This window comes from Taudactylus pleione, unplaced genomic scaffold (genome assembly GCF_031769625.1).
Source record: "Taudactylus pleione unplaced genomic scaffold, aTauple2 ptg000179l, whole genome shotgun sequence".
Taxonomy (NCBI): Eukaryota; Metazoa; Chordata; class Amphibia; order Anura; family Myobatrachidae; genus Taudactylus; species Taudactylus pleione.
The window spans coordinates 16,760,664-16,783,724 of NW_028284581.1; the positions used below are offsets into that span (position 1 = coordinate 16,760,664).

A 23,061-nucleotide genomic window follows, 5' to 3' on the forward strand; every position below is an offset into this window, starting at 1 on the left:
TATCTCTTCTAATGGGGCATACACACTAGACGATAAAAGTGAACGATAACTATATAGTTCACCGATATATCGTTCATATCATCCAATGTGTATGCACCAAACGACCAACGATGCGTGAGTCTTTAACGATGTTTGCTGTCGTGCAAACATGCAGGTCAATCCGACGATATCATCAGAAAGTGCCTGTTCAGGGATGTGGCAGGATGACGTCACTGAACTATAGCGTTAACAATATAGTTCACTGTGTACACCCAATATCTTTCACCAATATCTGTCAGCACATCTCTAGTGTGTATGCCACTTAAGGTTTAGACCCCCTATGACACCAGTTTAAAACACAGGCCGAAACTGATGTTATAGAAAAATGTGTCTTGAGATATTAAATGTATCAAACTTTCTTAAAAGAGTGGATAAGTGGAGAAGATGCTCTTAGCAACCAATCAACTTCTAGCTAGCATTTAAGTACCTTCTATAAAACTGATATTTAGTAGCTGATTAGTTACTACTGAAAACTTCTCCACTCTTTATAAGGTTTGCTACATCTCCCCCACATTGTGATACTGGCCACTGCATACAGATAGGCATGCATTTAAACTGAAGCACTTCTAAAATATGACTATATGCCAGGAATGGATAAAATACAGTATGTATGAGATGCTATAGAGAGAAAGAAGGGATGGGTAGGAGGGAACCTTGCAGCTAAAGGTGATGCCCCTCCATGAGCTCTAAATTATGAAACATTTTACTCTGCTACTAAACACTGTGTTGCCAATTTTGGGAAACACAGGTCCCACTTATCATAGCCACCATCTCAGCAACAAGAGGCCAACATGTTATGAGAGAAGCATTCCCCCCAAGACCCTGCCAGGTATAAGATTTTTTATCACCTGTGCATTCTGTAGATTTGTTTTATTTTTATTATAACAGTCATGCAAAGTGTTATTTTTTTTAAATGACCAAGCACTATGCTAGGTACCTATCTCATTTGTGTTGTCAAACAAAAAATGAATAGTGCCTAACACATCATTATGCATCTTCCAAAAATATAGCCATAAAATGAGTGCATGGATGGAGGGCAGTGTGTTTTATACACTGGTACATTAGCCTGCTGTAAGGGTCATGGTGCATACACACGGTCAGATCAGACAACGATAAAGATATCGTTGTCTGATCATCCTGCATCTGCTGGATGATCGTTGTCAAACATCCAGCACAGCACCAACCCCCCAACGACTAAACGACCCGCGATCAACGATTGCGGGTCCCTATAGTAACCTGGTCGATATTGACCAGGTTGGACTGTCGATATCGGGCGGTGGTAGCTATCATTATCGACCATCCGTGCCCATTCATCGTCTTTCGTTTGGGGGTTGGAAGGGGCTAAAAAATGGAAGATTTAAACGATCTAATGATAAACTATATCGTTTATATCGTTCTGCTAATTCTGACCGTGTGTATGCACCATTACAAAAGCACTGATACTGCAGTTGTATAGAATATACAGCATCCACAGACCATTGATTAGGATAATAATTATAATACATAATAAAACAGCAATAAATTTGTGGCTTATGGTAAACAAACAAGAACAATCAATGTTCAGTGGCCAAAAGAGGGCAAAGGTCTTTAAGGTCCCTGTTCACAGCATGTTGTTGAATTAGATGGACTAGTGACCTTTGCACTTTACTGCAGAATTTCTCTAGTCTATATCCCTTCATGACTGTTGATTACATTAAGTCAGCAATAGCTTTTCACGCTTGATGTGGACATACACTTATGACAATTAAGCTCCATGTAGTTATGATTTTGTCAATGGATTTTCCTGCTTACAAGTAATGTTTATTATGCAGGAGCTGTACGCATCACAAGTGATAGACACATGAAACTTTTTACCTTCCCCGAGAAAATGAAATATTGATCACTTATCATAAGAAACAATGAGCAGAGTATAATCAGACACCACATTTTGAATACTAAAAGAGAAACTAATCCAGCAGAGCTTCGACAATAATATAACGTATGTCCTGTGCGTCTTCAGGTGACAGCTTGTTACCGACAAGCACGGCAGGCCACATCCAGCAAAAACATAGATACATGCCCTAGCACAAAATGAGCAATTATAAGCATAAGTCATATTATTGTAGCTAAACATTAAAATGTCCTCTCTACTGTTAAATACAAAAGGAATTATATATTTCTAAATATAAATAATACATTTTAATAATATTTTTTACTGTGAGATGAAAATAAGGATCTATCTCCCTCAAAAATCAAAATCTTCATCTTTAGGTTCCTGTTTCCTTTGGTACATCAGTATAATGTAGGGTCCTGTTTCCTTTAGTACATCAGTATAGTTTAGGGTCCTGTTTCCTTTGGTACATCAGTATAATTTAGGTTTCCGTTTCCTTGGTTCCAACGGTATAGTCTAGGGTCCTGTTTCCTTTGGTACATCAGTATAATTTAGGGTCCGGTTTCCTTTGGTACATCAGTATAATTTAGGGTCCGGTTTCCTTTGGTACATCAGAACAATTTAGGGTCCTTTTTCCTTTGGTACATCGGTATAATTTCAGTTTCTGTTTCCTTTGGTACATCAGCATAATTTAGGGTCCTGTTTCCTTTGGTACATCGGTATAATTTAGGTTCCTTTTTCCTTTGGTACATTAGTATAATGTAGGGTCCTGTTTCCGAAGGTACATCAGTATATTTTAGGGTCCTGTTTCCTTTGGTACATCGGTAAAATTTAGGTTTCTGTTTTCTTTGGTACATCGGTATAATTTAGGTTTCTGCTTCCTTTGGTAACTCAATACAATGCAGGTGACTGTTTCCTTCGGTATATCGGTACAATTTATGTGCCTGTTTACTTTGATACATCGGCACAATTTAGGTGCCTGTTTCCTTTGGTATGTCCGTACTATTAACATGCCTAATTCCTTTGGTTCCCTGTCATGTAAGCATGGTCCACTGCACTTAAGAGTCCAGAGGCAGAGTTAGTCATTGAGTGCAAAACTAATTTCTTATGTAACGTTAAGGGGGGAATATACTGAGTGGTAGGTTTGACCATGTTTTGATACTGATGGACATTACCAGGGATCAATGCTGAGTTGATGCTCAAAACCAATTAACTGACTAAAGGTTGTTTTGACCTCTAAAATTCAACTAACCTTTGTGGTTTTCTAAGTACCAGCATACCCTGGTAGCCATTTAAATTGAGCATTACAGCGTTACCAGTGTACCAGCAAAGAACATTATTATCTATTGTATTTAAACAATATTTATTAACCTCACGACTACTGCACCAGCGGTGTGGGGAACAGCTCTAGTACTATCAGTATGGGGCTGGTTTTTCCTAAGGGGGTCTGCATTTTATTATTTTGCAGTCCCCACTTCCCTAGATATCCAACCTCATGCTAACTGGCCTAGTGCTGATTGGAACTATGGCCCTCATTCGGCTGTCCGCTCGCAAGTGGGTCGATGGTCTGCACTGCGCATGCGCACGACGGAGGGAGCTCCGTCGTGCGCATGCGCGAGACGCACCGAGCGAAGGACTTTCCTTCGCTCGGAGTGTCTCATCAAAGGGGGCGTGCTGTCGATGTTGACTGACAGCACGCCCCCTTTGGTGGGCACGCCGGGGGCGTGCCTGCCAGACGGAGGCGTTCCCAAGGGAACGCCTACCGTCTGAAGCCGGCCCCACTGACATCACTAGTGAGGCCAATGGGAGTGATTTTGGCTCTGATAGAGCCAAAATCACTCCTGGCCTTCCGGTTGAAAACCTCAACCGCAGGCTGTTGCTCGCAGTGGCGATGGTCGCGATGGTCAAGACCATCGCGACCATCATCCTGCACGCTCGTATATGCTGTGGGTGGTGACCCACAGCTATACGAGCGTCCAGGAGGACGCTCCATATTAATGGAGGTGGGCCCTGATTCAGAGCGAGCGCTCTGGTCAAAGCGTCCGGCTCTGAATCAGGGCCTATGTGTCCTCTGTGCTAGTGCCACCATCATTGGCTTGTAAAGCCTAGTGCTGGTTTGTGGAAAATCAGGAGAATCCCATGCTCTTTGTCCCCACTGATTTTTACACTGCCAGACTACGCTTAAAGGTCTGATTAGCAATTTGTGATCCTAGGGATCTGTGCAGTGCTTTTCACATAATGTCTCTCAGAGGCATCTCATTATTTTGAGGCGAGTTTGAAACCCAACACTTAGTAAATTGGATGGCTCGTATCCTATAACTGGGGAAGTTGGCTTATGTTCTAACGTGTGGCGATTTTGAGTTTAGTAAACGGACAGGATGCAATCCCACCAAGAAAATGCTGCAAGCACGCTGGGATTTCAAAATGGACATTTAGTAAATTCTCCCTGTCACTTTCTCTGCACACTGGTGTCTGTCTCCATCTTCTTTATTGGCCTCATATATAAGAGTGCATAAGACAGGAACCATGTGATTGCTTATCACATCTATAAATGAACAGTTATAAGTAGAAGATTATTTCAGAATTTGTAATTTTATATATCGCCCATGTAGGAATTATTAGCTATTGAAAACATAACTTGTTATAAAATAAAATCTGACTAAGCTCAATTCAGCATTGATACTGTAATGTGACAAAATGATATTGTCATCATCAATTAATTTAAATAGTAATAAAAATCCTCCATCATTAGTAAAAAAATTAGCCATGGATGCAAATGAATACTTTCCCAGTACCGAGGAATCATTTTACAAGAGCACAAAAGACATCCTACTAATTAGTTATTTAAATGTGACTAAAGTAAAAATTACATAATAAGTGTTATAGTGTGAAAAATAACATAATTCTTAAAAAGTTTTAACAAAAAAAAATACAGTAGCATTTAATTCTAAACCACTTACACAGGTTGAGACCATTATTAAATGACGGAGCTATGTATTAAGCAGATCTGTTTAGACACATAAATGCAGAGGGTAAGGTAAAAACATCAATTAAACCATTTACTTGCATAAAGCTCTAGGGTGCAATATTTAAAGCACTTTATTCAATAAAAAATGCTTTTAAAATGGTACTTTGGTGATTGGGAAAAACTAGAATCATCTGTCAATGTGACTGCAAGAAAGTTCAATAAGCTAAATAATGAACCATTTACATTATTTTCCTCAGGCTCCATGACTTGTGTCAATAGAACTATTTAAAAAATTATGATGTAGATCTTGTACTTTGTAGTTCACATCTTGCACATCTATTACTATCTTGTAAATGATACAAAAGGTCCCTAACTTATGTATTAAAAATGTTACACATATACAAATAGGCTATTTTATAGAAAATATTTAGAACATGATATTACTGAATAAGGGTTGCAACATAATTTTGAGCACCATGCCTAATAGAGAAACTAGAAAAAAAAAAAAAAAAAAAACTGAAGAAAATGTATTTCACCACACTGTCTGAAGATTTTCACTTAACATTAGTAATTATTGTTGTTGATTTGTAAGGCACCAAAGTGCTCCATAGCACCAGACAAGGAGTAAAGCAAGACATAAATAAGATAGGCAGACAAAAATCATGCAGACATGAAAACGAAGTGTTGGTAGGTCCCCTGCTAATTAGAGAGCTACTTAACAATCGAGTTGGGAGAAGGCACAGCTAAAACAAGAGGAGTAAGTTTGGAGATTGACAGTGGGCACTAGTGTGTGTTGTATAGCTGTGTGTAGGGTAGGTTCTAATAAAGAGATCAGTTTTTAGAGCATTTAAAGAAGTCTGTGGTATGCTGCGTACACACGGTGCGATTAAACAGGACGATATGAACGATAATGATATCGTTATATCATTATCGTTCATTTCGTCCTGTTTCTGGCCAAACGATGGTCGATGCACGGGCACAAATGGTCGATATAGATATCGACCATCGCCCATGCATTCAGGCCAACATGGTCGATATCGACCAGGTTAGCCTGTTTACTATAGGGACCCACATAGTAGTTGGGGGATTGCTGCATGTGCTGGATGTTCGATCGTCTGATCATTGTCTGATCGTTAAATTCGCTCCGTGTGTACGGAGCTGTAGAGTCTAACTGGGTTCTAGGGAATTCCATAAATGAGCAGCAGCATGAGAAAAGTCTCGTAGGTGGGAAGAAGAGGTGGTTACCAAAATAAATAAAAAAACAAGACGCAGGTCAGAGGTAGACCTAAGTAGGTGTGAAGGAGACTATTTTGAGAGGATGGGTACGATAGCCCGGCGGGGACCATCCCGATGGTCAGAATACCAGCAGCGAAATCACAACGATCAAAATCCCAACATATTTTGGTGAGTTTTCTAACTCACCCCTCCTACAGCCTAACCCTAACCGTCCTCTTTGGCAGCCTAACCCTTTCCCATCCTCCTTGGCAGCCTAACCGTAGCTGTCCAAACCGCAGCCTAATCCTAACCCTCCCCCTAGTGCCTAACCCTAATAATCACCGTCGGGATTCGTCTGTATTTTGACCTGTCGGGATTCTGCTGCCGGTATTGTGACAGTTGTCGGGATTCTGCTGCCGGTATTGTGACCATTGAGAACCTGACTAATTTGAATTGTAGTCTGGTGAACATGGTGATTTGCAGGAAGTGAAGATGGCTGCAGCATTTAAAATGGATTGAAGTGAGGGCAGATGGGCAGATCGGTGAGGGGATTGGCAAACTGAGAAGGCTGCAGTAGCCAAGGTGGGAGATGATGAGAGAGTGGATAAGAGATTTGGGAGCATCTTAGGAAAGAAAAGGGTGCATACTGGCAATATTTTGAAGATGTAGATGACACGACTGGGAGAGAGTCTGTATTTCAGGAACAAGGCAGAGAACGAAGTCAAGTGTCAACACCATGATTGCACGCTTGCAATACTGAGGAGATTGTGGTTTTAGTTGAGATGACAATATTTTTTTTTTTTGGGGGGGGGGGGGGGTTGTTGAAGAAGCAGAAAGACAGATGATTACATAACATGGAAATACAGAAAGGTGAAAGGGAGAACATCAGTGTAGAAGTGGTACCGGAGAACAAAGAAAGATGAGGCTGAAAGAGAAGGAGGTTGTGGTTAGAAAGCAAGAGGCCAAGTTGATGAAACTAAAAGCTGGAGCAGAAATGGGAGAAGGCAATAGATATTACTGCAGTGTATAGCTACCATTGACTGCAGAAAGATGTTATGGTACCTAGTATGTATGATATGATCACCAGGTATATTGACAATATCAGGGCAATGGGCTACAGTATAGTTAAACGATAAATCACAAGATAGCACACATGTAGAGGTCGCCTACTTTACACCTGATCAAACAGCTTACCACTCTCAGGAAAGGTGTGAGCCAATATATTTACAGCAAACAGAAATACAGATGAAACACACTGTCTGTGGCACAAGGCTCTTACCATTTAGTTATCATTTTAATTAAAATAAATCGTAAAAATAAGATGTTTAAGGGCTAATACAGAGTAATGGATTCAGAAAAGCAGACAATACACTTCCATTATCCTAGGGTAAATAATCTATGCTGTCAAACAAGAGATCAATCAAGAAGTAAATCAGAAAACTGCAACATAAGTTGTAAAACAACATTCTTCTGCCCAAGAAGGAATAACAAACTGACTAACCTCATCAGGGCTTGAGGCTTGGTATGTGCGGTTTTCATCACTGAAGTCTTGATCTACTTCAGCGTACTCGGTTTCTCCATTGACTCCAGCATGTGATTCATAGACAGGAGTAACATTGTGACACAAAGCAATAGCCTTCACTGCTTCATGTACTCGGCTGATCACTGTCTTACGTACTTTAGGTGCCAAAGACTGGTTCTTTCTTGAAGGAGTTGAGCTGGTATTATTATTGGTAGTTTGGAGCTGTACCTTCAATGCATATAAAATAAATAGTGTAATTGTAAAAGGGAATAACATTATTTCATTATGAGAGGATAGTCATTTTATTGAAGAATGTTGTAAAATCTATTAAATATGCTACATATACTAATGCGTGATATGCGCTAATGGGTGTGGTACAATTTGCTGACATTCGGAATGCCGACAAGCACATAATGTCGATACTGTGAATGAAATAAATAAAATATGTACATTTCTGGCCAGAATGTATTTACGGAGCAAAGCCCTCACTTTCATTTCCATCCTTAGATAACAATCAATGTGGCTTGTAAACACACAGGGTGTATCTTGTATGTATGTTACAATTTATTATCTGGAAACGGGAGGTAGTTTAAATAATCAACATTAACGCTGTTGACATTGAAAATATCAACAGTGTAATGTCATTGCGGTACAAATGAAATTTGCAAAATGTTATCTGTGTCAGCATTATAACATTACAATACCAACACGGCTAACATTCTGTATCAATTAGACTGCGTCGGCAATGTCCCATTAACATTACGATGTCACCACCGTTAATGTTGACAAAATGCATGTATGCTATGTTGTTAATATTTTACTTATCCTGCACATACATAAAAAAATATAAAGGTGAATTGGTCTAAAGAAATAATTTTTCACCATGAACAATACTGGCATAAAATCAGAAATAACTAATTTTATTATAACAATACTTTTGAAGTAAAGAACAATATTAACTTTTCTACAGGTAGTGAATAAAAATGGAAATGGTAAAAGTAACTTAATAGGGAGTTGGGCTGCCATGTGCATCCAGTAAGGCTTGAGTGCTGTGGCACTGAGTTTTCCAATGTTTGGAAAGTCATCCTGGAAGACAAAATTACCTTCAGGAAAGAAATGCTTCAATATAGGCTAAAGATGGTGAACTACCACTAAGGGTGGTATCAAATTAGCTCCGAACATTATTCAGGCTCTAATGGATCACCCAGGGATATCCAATTAGCCCTGAAAGTAGGCTTGACGCCAGCACATATCAGGGATTTTTTTCGGGACCTGATGTGTCCCAAAAAATAAGCCCCGAAAAGTGCTGTGTTTTTGCCTCTGCGATGGCGAAAACACAGGTCCGTGTACTAATGTGTTTTCGGACGAAAAATCCTATTTGTTCAGCCCGAACAAATAGGATACAGGGATTTAAAAAAAAAAAAAGCGAAAAACGTGAATTATCTGCGAAAAATCTGTTTTTCCCACCTTGAAAATATTTATCAGGGCTAATTGGATACCCCCTATGTAGCGATTTAACTTTATTGCTACCTATCATGGAATGGCAGCACCCAAAACATGCAAGGAAAATATGCCCCATTATATAACGGAACTACCAAAGCCCTTCACTATTGGAAACAATTACTCAGGGTTGTAGAGCCCTTAAGCTGGGTACACACTTAACGATGTGTACCCAGCACGATGTTGTCCGCGGCAGGGGTGCCAGCATCAGCAAGTGTATACACACTTGCCGATGCCGGCAGCGACAGAGCAACAGCAGGGGCCATGCTGCATTCAGTAGCATTGCACCCGCTGGCCATGTCTCCCCAGGTACACACTGGCCGGTGTGGATGATATGTCGTCCGATCTACCAGATCGGATGATATATCGTCTAGTGTACCCGGCTTTAAGGTTGCCACTATATATTGTTCCTTGGTTGAGACCAGGGTGAAGGATACTTACTCGTGCCATATCACCTAACCCACAGCACAATAATCCATTGTATGTGCTCTTTGCATTACTGAACTCATAAAAATGCATTACCAGGCAGGGACGTGCAGTCAGGGTAGGCAGAGCCTCCCCTGTCATTCTTCTGAGATTTGATATAAAAATGATTAGAATAATATAGAAGATATGTATAACTTATAAATATCTTCTTTGTTTATTGTATTCATGTTTATAGTTAACACTCACCAGCGTTGTGGAGCTCCCTGGGACTGCAGGGAGATGAGGGATGAGGTAGCAACAGCTCAGCCTCGCTTCTGTATAGTCAAGACAGTGCTTGCAGAGCTGGAGGCGGGGCCACCCCACAGGCAGTAAACTGCACAGAAAGAGAGCTAATACAGGCATGCCCCTGAGCATGGGGTGTGCTTTGAGCACTGATGGACACCATGGATGTGTCATGTGACCAGGAAGGGCACTGCAGTGTTTAGAGATTGGAGCTGACTCAGCAGTAGCAAGAGAAGACACAGTGATGCATATAGGAGAATCAATGGACTCTGAAGCTTAGTGTAGTGAGGGTAGAGTTACTGTGAGTAAGGGGGTGACACAGTCTCCCAGCACTCTGGACCTCATTCAGAGTCGGTCGTTGCGGCCGCACGGTCGTAAGGTAAAAGGGGCCGGATATGCAAATGAAGCGCTCGCAAGTTGCGTCGTTAAGATGGGATCGTTAGCTGGACGAGCGAAGGGAGGATGCGGCCGGAAGACTAAAAATACGCCCCCTGCTCGTTCCCATTACACGTCATCTCCGGGCATATCAGGATTAATCGAGACCATCGGAGCTGTTCGTAGAGCTTAAGGTTGACCATACCCTCTCTTAAGCACTACGATTAAGTCAGTGTAAAAACCTCCCATGTCACATGTGCCATGACATTACTCAGTTAATTATGCACTCCCATAAAACGACGTTTGTATAGTCAGGCACGCCTGCGTTCGGATCTCCACTCCCCCGTTCACAAGCACCTTCCCCTGTTACCACCCACAAACGCCTCATCCTGTCACTCAAACTAACGACCTGGCTGTGTTCAAGGAGAGAGCAATTTCTGATCGTAATAGCTAGTTTGTGCACGCGCATTGCGAATTTTACACATGCGCAGTTTAGCGAACATCGGGGGCCTACGACCGTGCGGCCGCAACAACCGACTCTGAATGAGGTCCTCAGACCCATCTCCATGTGTGCCTCCCCAGCCATTGACCTCACCACACGTCACTGTTACCAAGTGTGATGAGTGCTTTATGCTATGCAACATGACTATGGTATCTTGTTCAGTGGAATACTCATTGGACCGTTTTTGCAGAACCCGGCAGATCTTTATGGGAAATTTACAGTAAATTGACTTGCAGATCTTCAGCCTTTTTTCCTTGCACTTCAAATTAATGCACAGATCTGATGATTCTGAAGCATGCTTTTCCACACTATTGTCCTGTACAGCTGATGCTTTTCACTCTGAAGGTGTGCACACACTAGACGATATTTTACACTATTCGCCCGATTTCGATGCATCGGACAACAAATCGTGTAAAATATGTCCAAATTGTGAGTGCCCACTCACGATCACGATGCGCGTACCCGCTGGTTGCACATCACATCTTCAGATCTTGCCTACTGCAGGCAAGATTTGCCAATCTCATTAATGATTTTGTGCAAGATAGACTTAAGTCAGATTGGACACTTTTTAGCACCATATCGTGTCCTGGACTGCCGGGGAGCTGCCAGGGAGAGTTCAAGGGAAATAGCTCATGATATCGCATCGTGAGCACATCGTCTAGTTTGTACGCACCTTGAGTTCCATGAAGCTCCATGCCAAATACCTCTTTCAAAGTAACTGAATTCTCTATTTGTAGCCATACTAGCCATAATTATAAAAAAACAGGTCCAGTGTTCTTATGGGTGACCCGAACCATGCTAGAATATTATTTGCTTTATTAATAATTGTGTGGTAGCTTTCAATATTCTTGGGAGGCAATTTAATTACATGCTTCTAAGCACATGGGCTGCAAGCAGAAATCAGCCTCTGATTGGGACGATCAGCATCCGAGTGTAATGCCGTGTACACACAAAACGATAAGTTGTCCGATCCGGCCGGGTAAGATGACAATATCGGGTACATCGTCTAGTGTGTACCCTCATCGCCCATTAGACTTGCATGCAGATCCGCCGGGCGACATCGTTAGCGAGGGCCGTGCTGCCGAATGCAGCATGGCCCCCGCCTTCACTTTTCTGCTTCGCCAACCGGGTCTCATCGCTTACGAGGTCGGTACACAATATACATTGTCTAGTGTGTACCGGTCTTAACTGAATCGTTACTTTGCTGTCTTTCCTTTACCCAGGTGTTTCCATATTATGTCCACTACTACTACATCTCCTTCACAGATGAGCAGTTAGAATGATGACCCATTGCATAAGCATGCTGTGAATAGCACATTTTTAAAATTAGTGGAACCAGAAGTAATATTAATTTTGTGACAATTCCAATATTCATACTTTGAGTGAATTTATTTTGTTCTGCATTTATTAAATTTGCTTTTCTGGTAGATATAATCAATATATATAATGCATTGTTGGCTACTGTCCGTAATTTACAGGACAGTCCCACATTGTACAGATTTCTCCCTAAAGATTTCTGTCCCTGGAAATGCTCACATTCCTATTGCGGATGAACTGCATAGAACAATATTGTAAAGGATTATTGAACTATTGGATAAGAAAGTATTTAAAAAAAAAATAAAATTGTACATTTTCAAAAACATGGTATAAAAGACAAGGAACTGTAGAGCACCAAGGTCCATTTACATCAGTGGAGTTCACGCAGCCTATCAAAGGAGAGTTATGAGAAAGAACATGGGGTTTATCTGCTAGGCAACTTAGAGAGAATCTGATTGGATGTTGAGGAAATCTGATGGGTATCTAAGGGGCATACATAAGTCTGATGGGCATGTAAAGAGGTGTGATGGACATTTGGGGATGTCTATTGTGAATGTAATATGCATGTCGGAGGTATGTGGTGAGGTCTGATGCTCAGGTAAGGGGCATGTGGGGAAGTCTGATCAGACGTTCATATGATGCTAATGTAGTGAGGTCTGATGGACAAGTAAGGGTTACTTAGGAATGCCTGATTGACATATGGGATCATCTAAGTAATGCAAAAAGTCCAAATGAGTCAAAAATTTCAACAAACAAGATAAACATTTTGATTTGTTTTGTCTTAGTAGCATATAGTAAATTAAGTTATATTGTCCATGTTTGTGTGTACAATATGTAGGTGAATATTTATTGTGTGTTATGCAAGGTAAACTTGTCTCTTTGCGATATGCATAGATATTTATTGGTTCTTATGTGGGTACACACTGGAATGGACCATCTGACCGACCAATCTAAAGATTTCGTAAGGTTATGCACAAACGATAGTGTGCATAATATACACTTACCAATGGTTGCACTATATGTCTGTCCAGTAGAACCAGTTGTGATATCATTATCACTGATTCTTTTGGCCAGCATATGGGTCGGTTTTTTGGTCCTGTGTTGTCAGGCAAGCAGATGGGAAAGACGTATCTGCACAATAGATTATCTTCCATACAGCACAACCAATGGAATATTTCAGTGAAAGGTGTTGTTCACATATATATTGGGGCAATTCAATTAAATTTGTTGTTGAACAGCACCGGAATGAATTCCCAGAGCTATTCAATTTGTCGTGCTTGTTAACGTGCGACTAGAGGATTTCTGTATGCACCCTCCTGAGGTGCAAACACAAATCCGACTAGGCTAGTGCCGCAATGCTAGTTTGCAGCATTGCGCCCGGCACTTAAGATGGAGAATGCAGGTTGCCGCAACTAAACACCCAGCATTAGGCGTCATAACCTGCATTTCCCGAGTGCCACAAGGACAATTGAACAGGTCCATCAGCTCATTTTCGGCGCTATTCAACATTGCATTTAAATTAATTGCCCCAATGTGTGTTGTGACAATACATTGTTCGTTGGCTGTACGAATGATATATCGTCCAGTGTGTACCCAGTATACTGTAAGTCTCTGAATAGCTGGCCACCCCCCTGATCTATAAAGTATTATCAGTGAGACATTTGTCCAGCAGCACAGTGTCACTGGTAATTAAATTCAAATGTTATTAAAAATGTTTATAGATGTGTATATTTAGTAAATAATATTAATTTTCAATTAAAGTTCATGGAACTTCATTAAGAATAATATTTTCTAATAAAAAAACATTCAATAAACAGAAGACACAAGATAAAGTTTTGTGTAGCACAGTACACATTCAGGTTGAGTGATGCTAGGCAACGCCTAACATACTTATTTAATAATTATTAGCAGTTTATTGTGGTTGGTTTAGGTTAAAATGTTAAGTAACATTGTATACCATACACCCACCGCATCCCAATCTACTGTTATAACAAGAGCCCACTGTGGAACCATGTGTTGTCTTGGGCTCAGCACAGTGAGCCACTGATCCGTGAACACACTGCCCACCAAATTACAGAGCTATATAATAATGGGTTTTACTTTTATGCTCATCTGCTTTTCAACTCCTGCTTTAAACCTTTGCATTTGCATTCTACATACGCCAATGTCATTACAAACGCAAATAAATTAAGCTGATTTACTCCTTCTGAATTATGTTTTGTTTATTGATGCCTGTATAATTTCATTTCAAACAGATTCCATTAAAGATTATGCTCTTTGTCACGGAATGTTTCCAGTGGGAAAATATAATCATGTTATAATAGATTTCTCTGTTGGATTATTTGGAGTGCTTATTAATAAAACAGGACACAAAACTATGGGGAAAAAAATTATTGTCAATAAACTACCACCGACTAACTGGCTAGGTGACTGGAAACGTTTATTATGGCAAACTGAAAATGCTCTGCATGTTTCTGGAGTGGCTTCATATAAGTTTAATTAGTAGCTAGATAAACACAACTTGCTTTCTGTAAAAATAAAATACTGTATGTTCTATTTACAGACTACTGAAACACGAAAGCGGTGTTTGCATGCATGTGCTTGCTTATGTGTGAGTGTCTGTAGGCTGGATAAATGCAGATGTCATAACTTGTGATTGAGGATTTTAGAGAAGTCCCTCCAAATGGCTTTAGTGGGGATTCTAGCTCATAGGCAAGTTTATCTGCCTGGTACTAAGATAAAATTCCAATTGCATTTCCAATGATCTGATCTGAGCTTCCCAAAAAGTCTCTAATCATGTAACACAAAATATAAAGTATACAGTATTTATCATATGTAATAAATTGTTACTTGATTATCTTGCTCAGCTGTTACCCAGCATATTTTTGAGTGGTTCAAAGTATAACATGAACATATTCACATTGAGAATTTCCAAATAAGGGCACAAAGGTAAACTTGTATGAAGTTATCATCATATCTAAGGGGTAACACACAAAAAGTGCTGACACACAGAGGGGATCAAGCAAGCATACAATTAAAGTAGACCTGTCACTTAAACACTGAGAAGGCATCCATTTTGTTTCCTTTCAGTAGTTCCAATAGACACTTCTATTATTAAAGCACCAACAATATTCCTGAAAGATGCTTATAGCTGCTAAAGTCCTGTAAACTAACACTCTAAACCAGTTGTCGCCAACCTTAATTGAGGTGTGAGCTACTTTAATAAAATGAAACCTCTTGAAGAGCTACTAAAATTTTAAACAATAAAATCTGGCCAATGACCGAACAATTAAAGGTAATTTAATGAAAATTTAAAAAAAATAAGTTTTATAGAAAACAACAATGCATTTAATTATTACAGTGATATTGTTGTAGTTTGTAAATAAAATATAAGCACAAGCACATTTCACTGTTAATTACTGTATAGGCAGGGCTGCTGTGTGATTTTCCAGCATGGCTGTGTGGGAGTCACTCGCGTCGCCATAGAATAGACGGCGTGGGTGGAACCACAGGGAAGCACGTCAGGTCATTGTGGTAGAGACTGCAGCAATCACCTGCCGTGCTTCCCTGTGGCTCCACCCATGGCATCAACACCACGGGGGAGCACGCGCCAGAGGTCACTTCCTTCTAGTTTACTAGAAGTACTGCAGCTAGGTGAGCTACCAAAATTAAGACCGCGAGCTACTGGTAGCTCTCGAGCTACAGGTTCGAGACCACTGCTCTAAACCATATCCCTGCTAGTATGTGCTGAATCAAGCATCCTGTGACAATGATCTGCCAGGAGTCCAGATCCAAAGTAAGCAGTCAGGAGGATCTAGCCACAGTAAGCAGCAAAGAGGTGTTGCAGTATCTGCACACACCACCTGGGACCAAGCAGTTCCAAGTGCTAGTGAGGAGATTTGTGGCAACAGTGACTGTTGTCCTAATACAGAAAATATAGATGACACTCACCTTGCCAGCAGACTCATTACCACTATAGCAATAGTATATAATGTGATTTTACTAAAGCTGCGAATACAAAATGCAGCAGAAGGGACAGATTGGAGCTCCTGTGCATGCCCAGTGGCAGTAGCTTCTACCAAGTCTGCTGTGTGTGGATCTGTGCACTCAATCAGCGCACCGGACCATAGAGGAGCTGCTAGTGGGAAGAAACAGGTGTCTTACCATGAGGTGGGAGAATGTGTGCTTAGAAAGTTTAGTACTGTTTATATTATATATGTAAAGTGTTCATGCATTATTTTTTCGGGCGGTCCACCTGGTTATAATCCCTTGCTAGCCAAGCACTGTGATGTAGCCGAAAGTAGTGCTGTGCTGACCTTCTATGTCAGCGCATCGCGACTGTCTTCCATGTCACAGTGGCGGGCGGCATCGGACGGTAGCGCAGAGAAGATACCTCCCCCTGCATAAGAGGAAGAGTGCTGTGGTTGAAAGCAGGAACAGTGACTGACAGTTGCCAGTGAACAGTGAAGAGAGTGGTCCTCCTGCGTCCACTCTGCGTTGGTTGCCACCTGTAACTTGGCACCCTCCAGTGCAGCCAGCAACTGGATGCAGTTAAAAAAAAAAAAGTTCCTCCAAAATTGGTCAGTATTTGGGCATTGTTTAAAAAATGGGCATAAAGGGGCCTCCGTGCAATCACGCAGGAGCCATTAGGGACATGCACAGAACAGTTTCTGCTCACGCACAGATTCCCAATAATTGTGAATCTGCGATCAGTAGTGCACGCTGAATCAGGCCCTTGTTCTTCAAAGAACCCTAACTGTATATGTTTTACAGATCTCCTTAGTATCCTGTGCATAAACTAGGAGATCTGAAAAACAAACACTGTTAGATGTCCCTGCGGGACGGAGTTTGAGAATTACTGCTATAGATGACCCATAGTGTTAATTATCCAGTGTATAAGGAGATCCACGTGTACATATATGTCCAGGGCCACTTCTACGTTTCTCTGCTGCTCTCTCTGACTTGTTCAATGCTCCGCAAAGAGGGAGACTTGGATTGTGAAATGGTGCCCTTATCCAGGAAAATTTTTAAATAATCAGCACAGATGAGTTGGCCCTACTGCCATATCTAATGGCTTATGGTGCGTACACACTGGGCGATATTACTGAGCGATTGCAAGATTAAGATATCGTAATCGTGCAATCGACAGTAATCGTGCACAAATTGTGCACTTTTATGTCAGAAATGACCAGCGATGCACGTTCCCGCTAGTCGTTTCCGACATTGTCCATCGCTTGAACATACAGGCCAATCGGCTGATAACGACAGATTGGCATGTTCAGGAATGATGGACTGTGCCTGCACTGAACGACTGATCGTTCAGTGCAGACACTACAGGGGATCAGGAACGACGGTACGATTACAATGTCGTAATCGTACCGTCTTTCCTGATCGCCCAGTGTGTACGCACCTTAACTCTCTAAAGTATTACATACACTGCATTCTGTATGAGGCAGACTCTAAGATTGTTACAGTACATGCTAATTATGCCTGCTTCATAGGTTGGCCACAAGAATTCTAAAATCAGGCATTTGAAAAAAACCCTGTAGAAACTCTAAGTTTGCCTCTGAGGCGCATAGTTTACACAATTACAGTTGACATGTTTTGGAGTCCTTGAAGCACCAGTAAGAGTAGTCAATAATGGCAGGTTATTGCCAGTAAGAGAAATCCCAAGACAAAACAAACTTCCTTTTACAATTACCCAAAATGTAAACTATAAAGTATCAAAATATTGCTACTATATAGCAGTTTATTACTCATCCTCATCTACAACGCTCTCAATACCACTACCATTTATATGTTTCAAACCTCATCTCTAATTTCTCGCCCATCAAGACATCTTAGATCTGCATTTTCATGACGACCTCTTTGGCGATGCAATATTGACAATTATGTGTCGACAATGTTAAGATGTAGACCCTCAACAAGACAACATTCTTAGAAAGTCGACACCTGAAATGTCAACATTGTCAGAATGTCGACATTAGGGTTAGGCTACGGGACAGGAGGATTAGGCTATGGGAGGAGAGAGGTTAGGTACTAGAGGGAGGATTAGAATTTTGGAAAAGGGCCACCACAACACTGCTCCATCAGATGACTCCTCTGGAACTGACAGTCATATGACCGCCAGGCCCTGCAAGACGTCGCTGGAGCAGATAGGAGCAAGTAAATCACTGCTAAGCCACCAGGGACGATATATGTCGACATTCTATCATGTCGATAATTCATTAATGTCTACATGATGAATGTCAATATGGTCAAGGACGACAAGCTAATCATGACATTATGACCATATCCACATTCTCCACACACCATTTTAGATCTGCCTTTCTACTGCCTTGCCTACTATCTGATAAATACTTCTCATTTCTACCTAGAACACTTCTCTTAATGCTGCTACCCTCCTGATCAGACTACCTGCCAGCCTCCAAATCTTTAAACGCTCTCTGAAAAAACATCTTCTTATTAGGGCTTACGCTACTCCCAGCTAACATTTGTTTTCACATCAACTTTTATTCTGGCACCAGTATGAACGATTTTTGCAATGACATTCAAAACACAAAATGCTAAATAAGAAGACACTTGCAATCAAATTGTTATACATCTACAAGTCTATGTGGAATATTTAGTACTACTCCAGATTGAATTAGCTGAAAGGGACACGTTAGTACGGTATGCTGTCTTTATGCCTGGTATCATGGTTATAGCCATTCAGTGTCTGTGCTGCACTGCTACTTGTTTTATTATTAGAATTCCAGATATACATTTTTTTCAATTATTTTTTTCTTTTTGTGCACATTTTAACAACTAGTCTTTTTTTTTTAATAAAAACTAAATATTTTGATTATATCAACTGGTTCAATTTCCGAGTCTGATAGTTGGGTTATCTCTCATTTGATGTTCTGTGGTTAATTACCAGGAGCCAATTTAAAGTGAGTAGCGAAATTAGTTTTATTTTCTTTAGCATTGAGAAGTGTTCATCAGTTCATAAATAAGTTCATCAGTTCATTATTAACATTAATAAGTCACATTTCTAGGCCGAAAACAAAATTCTGCAATATAAGGGAGCTAACAAAACTATATAAAAGTTGTAACATCTTATCATGGAATGGAACATTTTAAATATCCTCTATAAATTTGTACATTTATTTAAAAAAAATCTAATCTTTCAACATTGGATTAACTTGCAGTTTAAGTTTATCTGCCTTTTAATAACTGTGTGTAAAAGTTTAAATATTTACAACTTTAACATTGCATCAATGCTATCTCCATCAAATAAGACTTACCAGTGAGTATGAGCCGGCTACATGACTCTGTATTTCATCCATTGTATCAGTACCATAGGACACAGTGCCCAGGTGAAGCCGCTTAAAGACCATTTCATTCTGAGTAAGTGTTCCTGAAAGATACAGATTTTAAAAATCAGCTGAAATCAACAAACGTGCCCATTTTGTGATATAAATTTCCTGAACTTAACTGGCAAAGTCACTCAAATATTTCTCAAATATTGCTGTACATGCGTATATATATAACAAACCAAATACTCGGCACTAGCACCTATAGATTCGTTATTTGGAGGTGCCTTCCCAGTATTAAATATCCAGATACGCAGCAGAAGCGGGCGGCACTCAAGTAATAAGTCAAAAACGACACGGACACACCGCGAATCTAGTCAACGTTTCAATTCTTTTTAAAGAATTCCTGATGAAAATTCTTTAAAAAGAATTGAAACGTTGACTAGATTCACGGTGTGTCCCTGTCGTTTTTGACTTACTTGAGTGCCGCCCGCTACTGCTGCGTATCTATATATATATATATATATATATATATACACATATACATACACACACACACATGTATATACAGTATAAATATTCCTCATATGTTAGACCTGTGCATTGAAGGCTAAGCAACCAAAAACCTAGAAAATAGCTGTGGATCCACAGTATTACATAAAAGCAAAGATGACTAAAAGATGCAACCTGCAACCAGATTAGACGAAGACACAGCAACCCACTAGTGCTAACATAAATATTTTCCTTCATAGAACCAGCAACCATTAAAAGCCTACTAAAATAGGCACAAAGAACCCAAGCAGTTCTTATGCTATGAACCACTCATGCCATCTTATTTTAAAAGCTAGTTTTAAGTGCCAGCAGCATCTATAAGTGGATGGTGTTTACATTAAAGACAAAATCCTTGGGTTAGTCTTGTGTTTTGGGCAATGACAGATAGGTAGGGGTCACTATAGAATGAAAACTGCGGGGCACATGCTGATATAGGTATGGTTGTCACCAGAGTTTATCTACTGTGTAAGCCTCTGACAAGTGTGGGAGATACTAGGGCATGCATACTGTGTGGGGCACAGGCTGGTTATGAAGAGAAGGTTGCTTGAACACTGTTTGGACATAGACTTGTATGGGGGTAAATAGTGCTAGTGTTCAAAGGTACCTGTATATTATAGGGAAAGTTGTTGGTATGGGGGTCATTGGTACTGTGATGGGGAACAGGCTGGTATGTAAAGTAATTAATGTTGGTTAAAAGCTGCTTCACTGGTGCTTGTGTACTGTAGGGACACAGACGATGCCATTAATGCTACATAATTTGCATAGTGCCAATAATTATTGATCTTGTTGGTGTATGCTGTATCTAGCTTTTAGCCCAGGCTCGTATCTTCCAGAGAAAATTATCCAGGTTTGAGCTAACCAACAAGGTTAGGGGTATATTTGCAATATAGACTTCCACACTCACAAAGGTTGCCATTTCCTTTAGCCTTTTTAAGAGCAGGAGCAGTTGTAGCAATATGCCACAATTTTTCCTCCACATTATAGTGAAAGTTTAATATATTGCATTGTGGGGGTATACAGGATTCACTTCTTGTCATATAAAAACATATATTGGATACTTTAAAAAATATGATAATGTATGTCCATAATAGCTAACATATGAATACCATATCTGGGACCCTCAATAAATATATGGATTATATGGAGCACTAGACCATCCAATATGACATAATTTTTTTTAAAAACTGATATGAGCACAGAGCAGAAAATTCCATCTAGAATGCTGGGAGAAGTGGCACTCTGTTCTGCATGAGTGCTTATAAAGACTTTTACTGTCAGGTACAAAAACTTAATCCTGAAATCTTGGCATTATGGGGGAGATTTATTTTTATTTAGTTTGGAGAAAGAGATAAACTACCAACCAATCAGCTCTGGTCATTTTTCGAACACAGCCTGTATATTGACAGTTAGAAGCTGATTGGTTGTTACTTTATCTCTCCCCAAGCTTTGATAAGTCTCCCCCTATATCTGTTAATTAGGGATGGTTGATAGGTCGCTACTGTCACTAGAAAGATATCTGCTGTAAAACACATTCGAAAACAAATGTTGGTAAATTGTTTGATCGTGATTCATTACCAAAGGAAGCCATGTTTGTTTCTCAGAAATCCTGAGCTAGGTTTTAATATTTATGAGTTCCTAACCGCATTGTGGTGTAACAATGGCATTATCAAATGCAACCAGTGAGAAGATTAAAGTTCTCTCCGCAGATTAAATACAAATGATCTGTCCTCCTGTTTCAACATCATTTGTTAATTTATCACATAACATCTAGTATTTCTGGTCAGTGTCAATATGTTCTGCATCTTTGTAGTTAACAAATGTCTTCTCTTGTCCAATGAATTACTTAAAGTCTCACGCACTGCTGGCTACAGATGTGTCACTATAGCAACATCATTAATTTCAGATCTTACCGGAAACATGCACTCCAATCAAACCTAATTATACCACGTTGCTTTCTTGTACTACAATAAGGAAACTATAATGCAATTATTGAGATACTTCGTTCTCCATTCTGTGGTGGTAAATGAGAGAACCACTGTGATGGACGCTCCATGTCAAAAAGCTTATTGATGAAGCACAATCCCAATTTGCAATCATACAAAGGGCTACCTTGCAATTATATTAGCAATGTAATGCTCTCTAGACTCAACAACGAATTCTTAATCATTTTTCCAAAGGCAAGGGTTCTCAGCTAGAACATTTTTTCATTTTATGTTTTAAGCTACACTAAAATACCATTTTAACTCTTCTAGCTGGCTGGCAAAATGTATATTTTTTCTTTTTATTGTAATATTAATAACGTAAAGCAGAACGGATATTAAATGATGTATATAACTGAAATATATATTGATCTATAGGAATATTTCTCATCCAGCACCCTTATTTTTATTAACCTGTAATCCTTCCACCTTGTGGCAATGTTATATTGCATCTCCATTTGTGGCTTCAGCCATTTTTGTTTTTTTCCTGGCATTTATATTGTTTGGAAGTGTGGTGATATTTGTATACTTTGAACTTCTGTTGAGAGTTACAATTTTTGAGAGTAAAGTTTGATTGGCTACATCAATACCATGTGTTTTTTTTTTTTTTTTTTACTGTGAGCTACAGGTATGGACCTTCTGGTCTTCAATTAAAAGTTCCAAAGAATTATATAACAAAAGAAGTGTTAAATATGGGGCACCAGGTAATTTGGCAAGTTGCTTGTCCACAAGCATCTGATATAAATTTCTGGTATGGGAAAAATAACAGCAGTATTCCTTTTAAATCTTTAAAATGGTTGTGAAAAGAACCTTGTATGCAGACAGAGAACAATCAATAAAGTACAGTAAAGTTTTTCCCAGACTTCTTGATATATACTATTAACATTATACTATATTTTCTACTATTTTTTTATTTTGAGAAAAATATAAATGTAAGCTAATCATTTAATTAAAATTTTCAGTTGCAGAATTAAATTGCAAGTTTGAGATAAATTTAAGGGAAATCCAAACTCGCTAAATGGTTACTGAATAATGGATGAATAATGTATCCTTATGCTTACACAGCTGAAGTGCATAAATGTCTCATCTATGTAACACTGATGTACATGAATTTGGATGTACACCAATAATGTTGTAACCTTGATACAGCATGTTTCCTGAAGCAATTACGTTCTGCTTTGATATCAAATATTAGTCAATTAGCGGTTTGGTCATTTTT

General features: G+C 39.7%; 1 protein-coding gene across 4 annotated transcripts in view; it reads right to left on the bottom strand.

Annotated features, from left to right (window-relative positions):
* ATP9B (ATPase phospholipid transporting 9B) overlaps window positions 1–23,061 on the bottom strand; it is a 434,681-nt gene that overhangs the window by 74,185 nt on the left and 337,435 nt on the right. For all 4 annotated transcript variants that reach the window (XM_088475905.1, XM_088475902.1, XM_088475901.1 and 1 more), the window contains exons 14-15: window positions 19,303–19,415; window positions 7,594–7,842 (exon numbers count right to left, since the gene is read on the bottom strand). In XM_088475905.1, the coding sequence (XP_088332031.1) occupies window positions 7,594–7,842; window positions 19,303–19,415 (362 nt within the window). The remainder of the gene's footprint in view (window positions 1–7,593; window positions 7,843–19,302; window positions 19,416–23,061) is intronic.